Here is a 14,129-nt window from a genome sequence, read left to right on the forward strand (position 1 = left end):
CAGAACCTCTGAAAGAGCAGTCAGTGTACTCTTACCTGGAGCCATCTCTCCTGCTCCTGTAGATTTTTTTTCTTTTTTTGGAGTCATCAAAGTGAATTCATACTCTGTAGTTTTTTATTTTTTGCTTTTTTTCTGAGTTAGGCTCTCATGTAACATGGTCTAGCCTCACATTGATTATGTATGACTGAGGATGACCTTCAACTTCTGATCCCTTTGTCCTTGGTTTCAAGTAAGGAGGTGACAGTATGTACTGCCACAGCCACAGCCAGTTTAACCCTGCTTTCCTGAAGCGAGAAGACAACAGACCCCAAATAGAAGAAAGGGAAAGTGACACAGACGTGGAGCCAGTTTCCCACAGACAGTTTATTGGGAAAGCCACAGCCAGAGAGAAGGTGAAAGAAGCCCTGTTTTATCCTCTCCTGTTGAAGCTGCTGGCCACCAGCAATGACGGGATCCAATGGCAACTAGGGCCACATGGAGCTTCTGAGACCCATACCTCTCAGACCACAGTTTCTTCGCTTCAAAGTCCAAGTATGAGAGCAGACATAGTTCCCACCCCAGAAGGGTGCTTAGGAAACACCTCCCTACTCATCCTGTCCTCCCTCAAAACCTCAGGAAGAAAGGCCTGTATACTTGGCCCTGACTGGTCTGTCTAACTCTCAGTGTGAAGAACTGGGCAAAGGGTACTGCTAATGGGTCTATTCAGACCTCAAGTGTCTACACTATGAGCAAACGTCTACCATCAGAACATGATTAAAAACACTCAAGACTCTTGTTGGCAGAAGCTGCATCCCAGATAATGGATGTCCTGCCGCACTCTGGCTAGAGATAGAAATCCAAGCAGACTGGGTATGAATGCGTGAGAAAACAAACCACTTGCCCAGTTTGGGGGTAGGTAGTCCAGGCTCAGGCTGGACACAGACTCTGGGTTTCTGTTTCTCACTACCCAATGTCAGCAGTTCCTCCACATACTCCCCAGAAGGGGAAAGAAAGGAGGAGGCAGAGAATATGCTGAGAGTTCACCCTATACAAAACTGGAGGTCAGATCTACTGAGGTGAGGAAAAGGCCACAGATGGGCAGGGCACCGGAGCAGGACCACCGGAACAGACTTTGTTCATGTCAGACTCTGGCATGTCATCCTGGAAGTACTCAGCTTGGCGGTACTGCCACAGACGTAGGTTCCCATCCCACTGCAGAGCAAAAGTGGCAAGTAGTCAGGAGATGCCCCTCCCAGATCCTAACTCCAGGCATGGCATGCACTGTCTTCCCACCCTCAACCCCTGGAACCTTACCGAACTGCTAACAATCTTTTCTTCAAAGGGATGCCAACTGACATCACGCACACAGGCCTTGTGATTGGTCAGCTTCTTGACAATGTGGCCACTTAAGAGGTCGTATACTGTGGAGGAAAAGCCAGAGTAGACAGGGCTGCTGGAGGAACTTCAAATGCCCCTTCGTCCCCACAGTGGTACCACTGAGTTGCTTCTCTGGCAGCATCCTACTTGCCCATGGAGCAGACACCACCTCAGAGGGTGGTACTTTCCCTGCTTCCTTCTCTTGCTCCACTTCCTCCCTTGGGTTGAAGGTATGGAATGGGATGTGGGTATCCCTGACCCTTAGCTACAATCCCAAAGACTACTGTGAAAAAAATACATGGTGGTCATCTCAACACTAGGGAGGTAAAAGCAGGGGAGTCGGGAGCTCAAGGCTAGCCCTAGGTATCATTGTTCAGTTTCAAATAAAATGAAAAACAGAAATTTAAAACTTGTACCAATGTCAGGTGTGGCTCATGCCTTTAATCCCAGCACTCAGAAATCAGAGGCAGGTAAATCCCTGAGGTCAGCCTGGTCTACATAGTTAAGTTCCAGGACAGCCAGGACTATACAGAGAAACCCTGTCTCATAAAAATAAGATAAAACACTATTAGCAAGGCATGGAAGGTACCAACAGCGACTCTCGGCCTGCGTAAATGTGTGCACTTTGTTTACTGTCTGGCAGGTACATCTCTGCTTTTCTAGTCAGTGTGCAGTGTGAGGAGGTGTACACACTGTGAATGCGTGTACATGTGGAGACCACAGGTCAATGGTAGCTACTCTTTGATCACTCTCTACTTTGCTTTGAGAATGCATCTTCCTTCCTTCTTTCCTTATTTATTTGTTTTGTTTTACTTTGTTTCTCCAAATCAGGGGAGACAGGGTCTCACTATGTAGCCCTGGCTGTTCTGGAACTTGCTTTATAGACCAAGCTGGCCTCAAACTCAGAGATTCAGCTGCCTTTGCCTCCTGAGTGCTGCAATTAAAGTCGTGCACCACCATTGCCTGGCTGAGAAAGAGTCTCAGTGAAACTGGTAGCTTGCTGATTTGACTAGACTGATTGGCCTACAGGTTCCAGGACCCTCCTGTATCTGCCCCAACCCTGGGCACTGGGGATTCACTGCATCACCACGAGTGAAGTCTGGAGACCTGAGCTCTGATCTTCATGCTTGCACAGCAGATGCCTGACTGCCTGACCCATCTCCTTAGCCTACATCTTTCTGGTGTGTTCCTCCTGCTTCAGAGCCTCCATGACATTTACTATTCATGCTGTCTTTTATAGCTGATGGCCTTGCTTTATAGCTGATCTGGCCCAAATTTGTGATGTAGTTCAGGCTGACCTTGAACTCATGGTAACCCTTCACCTTCTAATGTGGAATCACAGGCATGAGTTCCTATGCCCAGCAACCCAATGCTTTCCTTTTGCCATTTGCTTGCCTCTGTGGCCCTCCCACCTTTCATCTGTGATCCTTTCCCTTGACTAGGTGAAACCAGAATTATGTTTTTGGTAATCTATTTATTAACTAGAATTCTGTGTTCCCTTTCTTAATTAAAGTGCATAGAAATGCTTCCTAGTTCCTTGTTTAAGCCCTTCCTGCTCCAAGTTAAATCAAATTTTACTTGTAGCTGTTGTTAAAGTGCTCACTGGAGTTACAGATGAAATGCCAGAGAAACATGCCTGCCCCTCTTAAGGCCTGCTCTCACAAAATCCTTACCAACCACTTTGCCAGTAGAACAGCCACTGTAGATGAACTGCTGCCCGGTGCTGTGGGCTGGGGAGAATCGGCATCGGATCAGAGTGTGAAGCACTCCATGGCCTCTGTAGGTCATCAAGGAGCTGTCACCTGGGAGCTTCAACTTCTTCCAGGCTGGGTAAGGATACATGGTTTTAGAGGTGAGCCTTAGATGAGTAAGTGGCTAAACTGTCCTGGGCCACTCACTAGCTCTGAGTGGAGATCAACACTCAAAGACAACTGGCTATCCACCCGTAAACGGCTGACTTTCCCATGCGGAAAAAAGTCACCAATATGGCCCTGCTGAGTTGACAATGTCAATGACACTAAAATACTTTTGTGTTGGTGGGTCCTATGTACCCCAAGCCTGGGAACCCCTTTCATGGTTTAACCCATAAAAGGTCTAAAAGAAAAGACTGAGGGGAGGGCTCCAGGACTCCCTGGCAACAGACAACCTACCAAGCCCATTCCAGGCCATTCTAGTAGTTAAGAACGTCAGCCACAGCTGACTCTCGACCCCAGGCCGTAGCTTCTTTCTGGCCCTTACCTTTCTTGGGCACCTGCTGCCAGCGATAGTCCCAGTTTTGCTGTGTGGCAGCCAGTCGTGACGCTTCCATGCCTTCTCGGCTGGAAAAGCGTCTGATATCCCAAAGCTTAATGGTCTGATCTTTGGAGTTGGAGATGAGGTACCGGGCATCGCCCTGTGAATCCAAGAATGGACAGATGCACGAGCTCGCCAGGCCTTGTGCCTGTCAGCGTAGTTCCTCTGCTCTGAGGTTCTGAATCATCCGGATGAGCACACCTTTGACGTTCTGCTTTAGATCTCCTTATCTCCAGGTTCTTGTCCAGAGTTAGGCTGGAAATCCTGAACCAGCTGGGAAACCCCATTTTCCCTCCTTTCCCCAACCCTGCCTGTTCAGAGAAAATCCCCAACTCACTTGGAGAAGCTAGTCTTTGTGTTTCCAGAAACCCATCCAAGAGTCCTGCATAGGGACTCAGGATTTGACCATGTATGGACATAATCCCAGCTCCTAGCTGGAGCATCATCACTGTTCGCCTACACTCTATAAAACCCCTTTTCTTTAGCCTGGATGTGTGACTTCACTGACCTCCCACCTGCGGGACTGATGAACCCACCCAAGAGCTGCCTCCTAATAAGCCTGCCTTTATCTACTTTTAATCTGGTCTAATCCTGCCTATATCTGTGTCACTGAGGGAGAGAAAATGCCGCTCACACAGTACCAGCTATGTTCTCCATTCTAACTTGGACTAAATGGTTTTCTATTTTTGTGATTTATTTCTTTCATGGGTATGGGTGCTCTGTGTGAGCTGCTGTGTGTGCTAGGAACTGAATCTGAGTTCTCTGGAAGAGCAGCAGTGCCCTTAACCACTGAGCCGTCCTTCTAGCCCCATCTTGTAAGTCCTGCCTTGGTCTTTGCAGACTGAAGAGTATAGAAGACACTCGTGTTTCTTGGTTTAAACACTTCTCCTAAACTCCAGTTCCTGCACATTCTAAAAAGGAACTTTTGAGTTTCCACACCAGTCCAGTCACACCCTTCTGGGCCACCAGAACCTTAAGAGCCTGGCTATGCAGTCTTGTTCTTTGCCTACCTTGCTGTCAATAAAGGTGATGCCATCCTGGTGCCCAGCCAGCGCACCCACAGGCTTGGGATCATCTTCCCTCATGGTGCGTCGATCCCACACTTTGCAGATGGCATCGTCTCCCCCAGAGAACAGGATCTGGGAGCTTATGTCAGCAAAGGCCACTGCATTCACATCGTCCTCATGAGACTCAATCTAGAGGAGCAGGAAGCTAAGGGTTTTTAGGATTTCTCTAGTTTTAAAATAGGCCAAAGATCAGGAAGAGGTTTCTGTTTCACAAATACCTGAAGAGTACGTCGGTTTTGTTCTCGGTCAAAGACATAAAGGCAGCCATCGTTGGCTCTGTAAGAAATGAGATAAGAGGGTTGTAGAGCCAAGACTATGTTCTGTGTTCTCAGGAGAGTCCTGCTGAGGGACTCAACTAAGAAGTGAGCTCTTGTGTTCTTTCACATATGGAAAGAGCAGCAGCTTAGCTTTCAAGGAGGCCTGAGACCTGCCACCTTGTGCAGGGAACTGGTGAGCAAGAGTGAAGCAACTCGTAAACCTTGACCTTGGAGAAAGCAAGTTGTTTTCCACAGCTGGTACTGTAATCTCTGTAACAGCAGAAACTACCTCTGGCAGAACTCTTACCTCACCAATCAAGGTAGACATTGCCCACAATGCTCACCCTCCTAGTACTTCTCGTCCATCTGAGGAGACAGCGATGGAGAAGACAGCAAAGCGACGTTCATCTGGCCTAGAGGGAGCAAAGGAGGAGCTAGGCTAAGTGGATGTCCTTTCACTTTTTTTTTTTCAAGCACGTGATAAAGATGATAAAGAAGGGGATGCAGAAGGCCCACCAACCCATGCTAGCATGCAGATCACCTCTGAGAACCCAGAAGTAAGCCTGTAAACTACAGCTCACAGGACAGGTAGTGCTCTCAGGAAGCCACACAGAGAAATTTGCAAGCGGTGCACTTGTTCATCTAGGTGGGAGCTCCTGTTCAAGAGGTACTCCTGGAAAGCCTTCCTGAAGAAGTCTCTGATAAGTATGACAAGAGAAAGCCAATACCTTAAATCCAGGGCAGTATGTGTGTCTCCTTCCCCATAGATGTTGCAGATATGAACTAAGAGAAGAGAGACAAGAATTCTTCAGGTTTGAGGGAAAGAGAATAGAAGTGAAACTAAGGGAGAAAGCAAATGGCCGGATGTCGGGCACTTTGGGAGTGATTTTCTGAGGACACAGCATGGCATCTTATCTCAGAAGAGAACACATAGAGGCCTCAGGTCCTAAGCTGGAGACGCTGCTGAGGTGGGGTCCACACTCACTGTAATCAGACCAGCTGGAGTACAGGAAGTGGTTTCCATCAGGAGTAAAGGCCACGTCCAAGACACTCCAGCCTACGTCCCGAGCCTTGATGCTTTTGAACTTGTGGAAGCGGCCATACCGACAGTCGTACAGTCGGATTGTCTGATCTGCAGAGAGTAGATCAGGCAAAATTATGGACTATCTTCCTTGTAGCCTTCTACATCAGACCTCGTTTGCTTGATGTATCTGAGTTCTCCCTCGATACGCCTTCTCAGGGTCAAGCATCTCTAAGCCAGGTTTTGAGTTCCCTCGGTCAGAGGCTTTCTAGTCTAGTTGAAACTATTTTGTTTTAGGTTAAGGCAGCTAATAAGACTGGGATCTAGTACCTTGGCAAGCAGACATGAAGATCTGACCATCTTTGCTGTAGATGCCACAGAAAGCCTTCTGAGAGTAGGTATCAGTGAAGCTTAGATCATTGGGTAAGAAGCTAGAGAAAGGGAGGACAGGGGACTATGAGTGAGAACTCAGGATGGAATGCAGCATATATAGAATATCCCTTTAGCCTTGGATAATCCCTTGTCTGTTCCGTCATCCTTTACACTTCCCTGTTTTGTTTACTGTCACATCTTCAGCCCCCTTCAAACTAGTCTTAATATTTCTGAGAAACCTTTAACTTGCACCCTTCCAAGTACAGGAGATAAGGTCTAGCTGGCCCCTAGAGTCTCTCCACCAAACGCCATACTCACTGAGACATCACTCGAGACTGTTCTCCAAGGGAGAAGCTTCCCCGGTGGCAGAGGCCCCGTTCTCTCTAAATGAAAGGGATTGGAGAATACTGCTAGCAAAACTGGAGGGCCACTGTAGTCACCCACCCCCTCTTCCAAGGGTATTTCTCTTGCTACAAGAGCAAACATCCCGCAGCACCAAGATGCAGGTGATAATACACCTGAGGTTATTATCGGTGATAATACACACTTGAGGTTTCCTTGGAAGTTTACTTCCTTTTTTCAAGGGCTAGCAGAACTAATGGCCTCAACAGGTCAGCTGCCAGGCTGACTAGAGGCAGAAAGCCTACCTGGTGTAACATTTGAGGAAAGCTATGCTTCTGGCCACTCTTCCTAAGTCCCAGCCGCCCTGTGGCCAATTCCACCTGTGTCTTGATCTCATTGTATTCCAGCTCCCGAGTGTCAGGGGTTGCATCCACTGTGAGTACCAAAAAAGAAGTTTTGTTATAGGACTTCCAGCCCAGACATGAGCTAGCAAAATTGTGCCCACTTGGTGTGGTTGGCTACAAGGGTTCCCTCGTCTCCTGAATGCTCTTCTTTCTGTTTAACCTGCCAAGTGAGAAGACTGACTCACTTAAAGGTAAAAAGGTCTAGTGAACATCTTCCAACATTAAGATTAGAGTGTCAGTTATGTATGGCTTTCATCCCAGCACCCGGGAGGCAGAGGAAAGCACATCTGGTTTATATTGAGAATTCTAGAACAGCCAGGGACACAGAGAGACCTTGTCTTAGAAACAAAACATAAGGGGCTGGAGAGATGGGTTAAGAGCACTGACTGCTCTTCTAAAGATCCTGAAGAAGCAACAGCAGGCAAACTGGGACACCTGAAAGGTGGGCCAGCCATAGAGAAAACCAGCCTTGGGCTGGAGAGATGGCTCGTTGGTTAAGAGCACTGACTGTTCTTCCAGAGGTCCTGAGTTTGATTCCCAGCAACCACATAGTGGCTCACAAACATCTGTAATGTGTGATTTGATGCCTTCTTCTGGTGTGTCTGAAAACAGCTACAATGTACTCGTATACATAAAATAAATAAATAATTTAAAAAAGGAAAGGAAACACAAACCTAAAAAAACATTAACTACCTCTCCTCTTACCAGGTGGGTTGTATCGGTCTCCAAGGCGACCATCCCAGGCGCTGTCATGCTCTTCCTCTGAGTCCGAGAGAGCCTGGATGAGTTGTAAATTTGCTGCACCTCCTCCTTGCACCAACCTCACTTGGCCTCTGTGGAGAGATCCCCATTATAAAGGAGAGGATCCCTTCTCCCACCTAACCAATGGCTATCTGGCTGGAGTCAATGGCTGGCTATCTACATTTGGTTCTCATTTTGAAGTTGGATTTTGAGTTTCCTATAGGGCCAGGCAGTGGTGGCACATGCCTTTAATCCCAGCACTTGGGAAGCAGAGGCAGAGGCAGGTGGATCTCTGTGAGTTTGAGGCCAGCCTGGTCTACAGAGTGAGTTCCAGGGCAGGCAGGGCTACACAGAAAAATCCTGCCTCAAAAATAAACAAAACAAAACAAACACACAAAAAGACACAGTAGGAAACTAGTTTGATCTCTTAAGAGTAAGAGCACAGAGTTCTAACATGTTATAAAGACTGACCTACCAACTTGATTTCTCTCAGGGCTAAATATTATTTTCCTCCAGGGCTAAGGACTGAACCCAGGGACTCAGTGCATGCTGGGTAAGCTTCTATGACAAAGCTATGTCCCAAGTTCAAGAGCTAAGAGTTAGGAGAGCACTTTCATCTTTACTTCTTAGCATCCTTTCCTGTAATAAGAATACCCCAACAAAAGCACCTTAAGTGTGAGAAGGCTTATTCTGGCTCATAGCTCAAGGGCAGAGCCTGTAGTAGCAGGGCAGTCAAAGCAGCAGGGACCAGAACAGCTGGCTACATAGCATTCACAACAAGGAAGAGGGCGGGATGAATAGTTATGTTGCCTTTCTCCTTTATTTTTTAGAAGCTAACATTGTGGCTTCTTTTTTTTTTTTTTTTAAAGATTTATTATATATGTAAGTTTACTGTCGTTGTCTTAAGACACACCAGAAGAGGGCATCAGATCCCATTACAGATGGTTGTGAGCCACCACGTGGTTGCTGGGAATTAAACTCAGGACCTCTGGAAGAGCAGTCGGTGCTCTAACCGCTGAGCCATCTAGCCCACCTTTCTCCTTTTTATACAGTCTCAGACTGCTCAGGAAATGGTGCCACCCACATTCAGTGTGGGTCTTCCTACTTAAGTGAACCCAATCGCCATAATCCCTTCCAGGTCTGCTCAGAGAGGGTAAACAATCCATCCTTCCTAGGTGTGCTGTCCCCTAGGTGATTCCAGACCCTGTCAAGCTGACAATGACAACCCCCACAGCTGTCGCTGTAGGAAAACAGCACAGAACAGAGTCTGAGGGGACACTAGGTTTAACTTTTCCCAAGGAACCATAGGCAAGCAAACAAAGGCAGGTATTCACATTCTCAGTCAGTTCCTGGTGGTCACCCCCTTCAGGGCATTCTTTTCTTAAGAGCTGGGCTAGTAAGGACGATGTAAACTTGTAAACTTGTTTTTCAAGTAAATCCACATGGCTTCATCTCACATAGCAAGTGCTTTAACACTCCCTTCCCACCTCTTCTCACAGCTCTCCTTTCCTCCATAATCCCTCTCTCTTTTCTTGTTTCATTTTCTTGGAAAACAGATTAAATCTGTGCTGTCACAGCCAAAAAGGCTCCCCTAGAGGCTCAACCGAGAGAGTGTTGGTGATTTGCCCTAGGTAAGAACCATTCTGGAGCTTTGTAGAGAGTATGGACATCCAACAGGGAAAGGTCGTTTTGTTTAAACATAACCGTTGTCCTGGGACAATACATTCTCTATCCTCTGCGCTTTTCCTGCCTGAAGTTGAGGTCAAGATATTGTGGTGACATTTAGTGTCACAGCAGAGTTTAAGTTACCTGCGGAGGAGATAGGCCAGTACCTGGGCCAGATCCACATCTTCATCCTCTTCTTCCTCTTCCTCACTACGACGCAGGCCAGCCCCTCTTCGGGACAAGCTCTCGGAGGGTTCTAAGGACCCGGATCCTGCGCTGCTGCTGTTCCGTGATCCCATGTTCTGGTTACAGCATCCTTATGTCCTGTGCACAGACTCCTCCTGTCTCCAACTTGGGTTTGGTGAAAGCAAATCCTGCTCTAGAAATACCAGGGTTTCCAGAAACGGGGCAGAAGCTATCTGTAGAGGGGTGACCCCTCGGAGAGACTGAGACTTCCTTCTCTTTAGCTATGACAGCTCCCAAGGTTTCGGGAACATAAACCTTCCTCAATCCTGTGAAGCAAAGAAAGCCACATGAAACTTCGAGTGCAATCCTACCGTACTAATGAGAGTCCCTGAAAAAGGATTTCCCATTTTCCTAACCAAAACTCACCTATCAAAGTCCCCGGCCCCGGGGTGGCCGAATCTCAGATAACCTCTCTGACTGACCAATCAAAACCCCTTGCGGAAGAACGCACCTCACTAGCTAATCTTACACAACCAACCAGAAGCGTTAGAACTCAGACCCCCCGACGCCCCCTCTATTGACCAATCAGAGAAATTTCGTGAGAGGGCCGGCAGCAGCAACAGCCAATGAGGTTAGAAGTCAGCCTAACACCCCCCTCCAGTTTAGCTTCACACTCACGTGGTGCACCGGGGGTGTGTACAACAAGGGGAGGGAAAGTGGAAAAGCACCTCCCCTGGCGTCTGGGGGTTACCGCCCCACGCGAGATCACCCACCAGCCAGGAGCAGTCGCAGGACCCACAGGGGCGAGGCCCTGTTTACATCGACTAGCGCGGAGGCGCCGGCTAACAGATCCTCTGTCGCGAGCTTCGTTCGTCACGCTTTTGACTGCCAGGCCTGATGACGTCATTCGACGCTCCTCGAAGTCCCGCCCTTTGGTCCGCTGATTGGACAGCCGCGACCGGTGATTGATAGGTGGGCTGGAGAAATTGCTTAACCCAAGAGGGGCGTTGAGTCGTAGCGGACTGGAATTGGCTGCGGCCTGCATTTAGAGATAGCGGAACTGCAAGGTGGTCCCTTAAGGTCGTTTGGCCCGCGGGTGCTTTTCTTTTTCCGGGGTGCCCATTTGCTCTTATTCCCTCAGATCCCAGCAACCCCAGTTTAACCGTTTTTCCCTGGTTGTGGCGCCAGCGGCCTGTCGAAAGCAGTCCTCACCGGTGGAACCCAGGCCTCTCCACCCTTCTGTGTACCTGCTTACCCGTGACGGTCTTGTTAGACGACCCCTGGGTTCCTTTCCTGGTCTTTGCAGACGCTCCCTAAATGCCGCGGCCCTCCACGGAGCCTTTCCGGTTGCGTAGTGCGCACGCGCTGCCCGGGTCTGGGCTTTGCGGACCTTCCCTAGGCTTCAGTAGCACGCCGCCTCCTGCGGGTTTATGAGTAACTTGGGTTTCCCTGGCCGGGGTGCAGAGAGGCCGGCGATGTCAGCCTTGTCCCAGAGCTGGGCCATCGCGAGGACACCTCAGCTCCTTGGACGAGCATGTGACAGGTCTTGTGAAGGTGTCCCCTGGTCTCTAAGCCGGAGACCCCAACATTTTCTCCCGATCCACACTGACGATGGTTGAACTGTCCATAGGTTGTCACTACCTTAAAATTCTCAGCTGTAAACAAGCGCCGAGCAGTTTGTTCTCTGGCTGGTCTCCATTAATTATGTGGTGGACAGGTATTTCTAACATACACAGAGCTTTCAGGATTCCTAGGTATCTGGGTTATCTGGCCTGGAATGTCTGTAATCATTTTAGAAAGCGTTTTTCCTTATTACTCCTCGAATCTTACAAGTTCTGCAGATATTTTTAAACTGATTACTTGAGGCTATTTTCACAGTCGCCATTTTTCCACACTTCAGACTTCTTTCACTCCTTGATCTGCTCACGTATCCTCTTACACGTATTTCGTTCTTAAGAGCTGACCAGTGATTTTTCCGTTTTCTCTTATTTCTTCAAATACAGACTTCTTGATTGTCTTTTTACTAACTTCATTTAAAATATTTGTTTGCCAATCAAATGTGCCTATAAGTGTCTTATTTCTATTGGTGCACCTTTTCAGAATGTCTTATCTGAGAGATGTTTTATCTTTTTAACTGGTCCTAGCTGGCCTCATAGCCCTGAACTGTGACCTAGTGCTACTGCTATCAGTAATCAAACTTGGACCTGCATATTTGTGTTCTGCCTAACAATTGCTGATAACAGTGGAACGCTGGAAATAAAAGAAATCCAAATATACAATAAGAGGTTGGTTAAATAAATTATGGTCAGTTTTGTATAGATATGAAAATACCTGGTAGCCACTGAAATGAATTTCGTAGTGGGTTAGGAATGTTTGTATGGGAGAATACACTGGGTTCCGTTGCATGTGTGAATTCCCCCTAAACAACAACAACCCCCCAATGCTGCTGCAGTTCTTCATAAAATATAAAAATAACCAAGTTTGGGCCAGTGAGATGGTTCAGCAGATAAGGGTGTTTGCTAGGTGCTTACTACTAAGACTTGAGAGAAAATGGACTCCTACAAGTCGTCCTCAGAACTCCACACACATACCTGCCTTTGAAACAGCATCTCATGTAGCCCATACCCACCAAATAAAAAAATTAATTTTTAAAATAAAAAAATCCAATCATTATGTGACTAAATAATAAAATGGACGATAAGAAAGGTGTAACACGAACAAAACATTATGATTAGGTCCAGAAAAGAGGTCTGTAAAAAATTTTCCTTATTATCTTTGTGTACGTGTATGTATATGTGTAGTGTGTTTGTGTTCAGGTGTGTTCTGGTGCACGTAGACATGTGTATCAGTTGGTGTAGAGGCCTGAAATGGATGTCTGGTGTCTTTTTCAAAAGTTTCCAAATTATTTATTTTAAAGTACCTTTTATTTATTCCTTAAGAATTTCATACATATATATAGTATATCTTGATCATACACTCCAGCTGTTCCCCCTCCCTCTGATATCCCCCCTCAAGCCCCCTCCTACTTTCATGTCTTTAAAAATTTTTTACTAACTTATTTTTTGTGACAGGGCTTCTTAATTTGGAGCTAGCTAATTGGCCATAGTCACTAGCCAGCAAAGGAATTCTGCTTCTTAGCCTAGGCATTTCAGACATGTGACATGGGCGGTGTGGAACTTTTCAGGTGGGTACAGGGGACCAGAATTCAGGTGTTCTTACTGGTACTTTATTGACTGAGCCATCTTCCCAGCCTCATTCACCTGTTTTGATGACAGAGTCACACTATGACTAGGTTTAAGTAAGATCTATAAGTGCTAAGAAGAGGAGAAATATCAACAAATTAATAATCTGTATATAAAAGGCAGGGAGGAGATGGTGGCACCCCCACACGTGTTCTTGGCCTTTCAATGCTTGCTGAGTTTGTAAAGTGCTTTGAATTTGAGCAGCTTCGCTGTCCCCAGTTACACTAAGTCACTTTAACCACGGAGAGGTTTCTCTTCTTTCAGCACCCTTTTTAAGATCAGGCTGGCTAATTATTAAGTAAATATCAGTTGGTTAACTTCCTGTTCCACCAGGTTTGCCTGTTTTTTTTTTTTTTTTTTTTCCCCTTGGGCAGCTCCACTAGAGGGTGACCTGGTCTTTGGGAGAAAGGATGGCAAGTTTTCATTTGGGGGATGGTCCTTCACAGCCTCTCTCTCACTGCAACAGAAGCCTGGTGATTGTAGGAGCTCAGTCTTTGAACTGACTGATGGCCACACAAGTGTTTGCACCCTGTAAGAAAAAAGAATTTCCTGTGTAAGATGGAAGGGGAGAAATGTGCTAATTTATCTAGGGACTTTAAACTCTGTTTATTAGAAAACAATTGGATAGTGATGAAACATTCTAACACTCTCATGTTGTGGCTCTTTTGTTTTGTAGCCTAGGCTGATGTGGAATTCACTATATAGCTGAGGATAGCCCAGAACTCCACACCTCTCATGTGTGAATGCTGGGATCTACAAGTTAGGTACCACTATACCCAGTTTTATAGAGAAGTGGGTTGAACCTAGGGCTTCATGCACGCTAGGGAAGAGTTCCACCAACTGAGTTACTTTCCAAGTTGTCTTACATTCTTAAGAATTAGATTTGGGGGCATTGGGGAGGACACAGCATCCATATGGCAACTCCCAACCATCTGTAAATCCGGTTCTGATATGTATGTATACAGATACATGTGCAGGCTGACCAGCTATCCACATAAAAAAGAATTGTGTGTGTGTGTGCATGAGTAAAACTTGTACCCCTATTTCTGGGGTTTGAGCCCAGGGCTTTGCATATGCTAAGCAAGTATTCTACAACTGAACTACATATCTAGTTCTTTTTACTTTTGAGTTTGAGACAAGGTCTCATTGAACTGCCCGGGGTGGCCCCAAACTTGCAGCCCTTA

At 46.8% G+C, this 14,129-nt stretch overlaps 1 protein-coding gene across 6 annotated transcripts; it reads right to left on the reverse strand.

Moving 5' to 3' along the window:
* Positions 1 to 345: 345 nt before the first annotated feature.
* On the reverse strand, positions 346 to 11,050 carry DCAF11 (DDB1 and CUL4 associated factor 11). 6 transcript variants are annotated; one of them, XM_080925903.1, is made up of 16 exons: positions 10,959 to 11,050; positions 10,477 to 10,742; positions 9,685 to 10,029; positions 7,817 to 7,944; positions 7,013 to 7,140; positions 6,684 to 6,748; positions 6,324 to 6,424; positions 5,958 to 6,104; positions 5,701 to 5,755; positions 5,317 to 5,385; positions 4,934 to 4,991; positions 4,659 to 4,844; positions 3,595 to 3,748; positions 3,030 to 3,182; positions 1,294 to 1,400; positions 346 to 1,191 (listed from the first exon to the last, which is right to left on the reverse strand). In XM_080925903.1, exons 3-16 carry the CDS (start codon positions 9,705 to 9,707, stop codon positions 1,048 to 1,050), a joined length of 1,518 nt encoding a protein of 505 aa, XP_080782029.1. In that variant the 5' UTR covers positions 9,708 to 10,029; positions 10,477 to 10,742; positions 10,959 to 11,050; the 3' UTR covers positions 346 to 1,047. The 6 variants fall into 6 exon arrangements, with proteins under 6 accessions (XP_080782029.1, XP_080782024.1, XP_080782027.1 ...); XM_080925898.1 differs by having other exon boundaries at positions 9,662 to 10,029; XM_080925901.1 differs by having other exon boundaries at positions 9,662 to 10,029; positions 10,432 to 10,742.
* Positions 11,051 to 14,129: the final 3,079 nt, after the last annotated feature.

The sequence above is a fragment of the Micromys minutus genome (assembly GCF_963924665.1).
Source record: "Micromys minutus genome assembly, chromosome: 12".
Taxonomy (NCBI): Eukaryota; Metazoa; Chordata; class Mammalia; order Rodentia; family Muridae; genus Micromys; species Micromys minutus.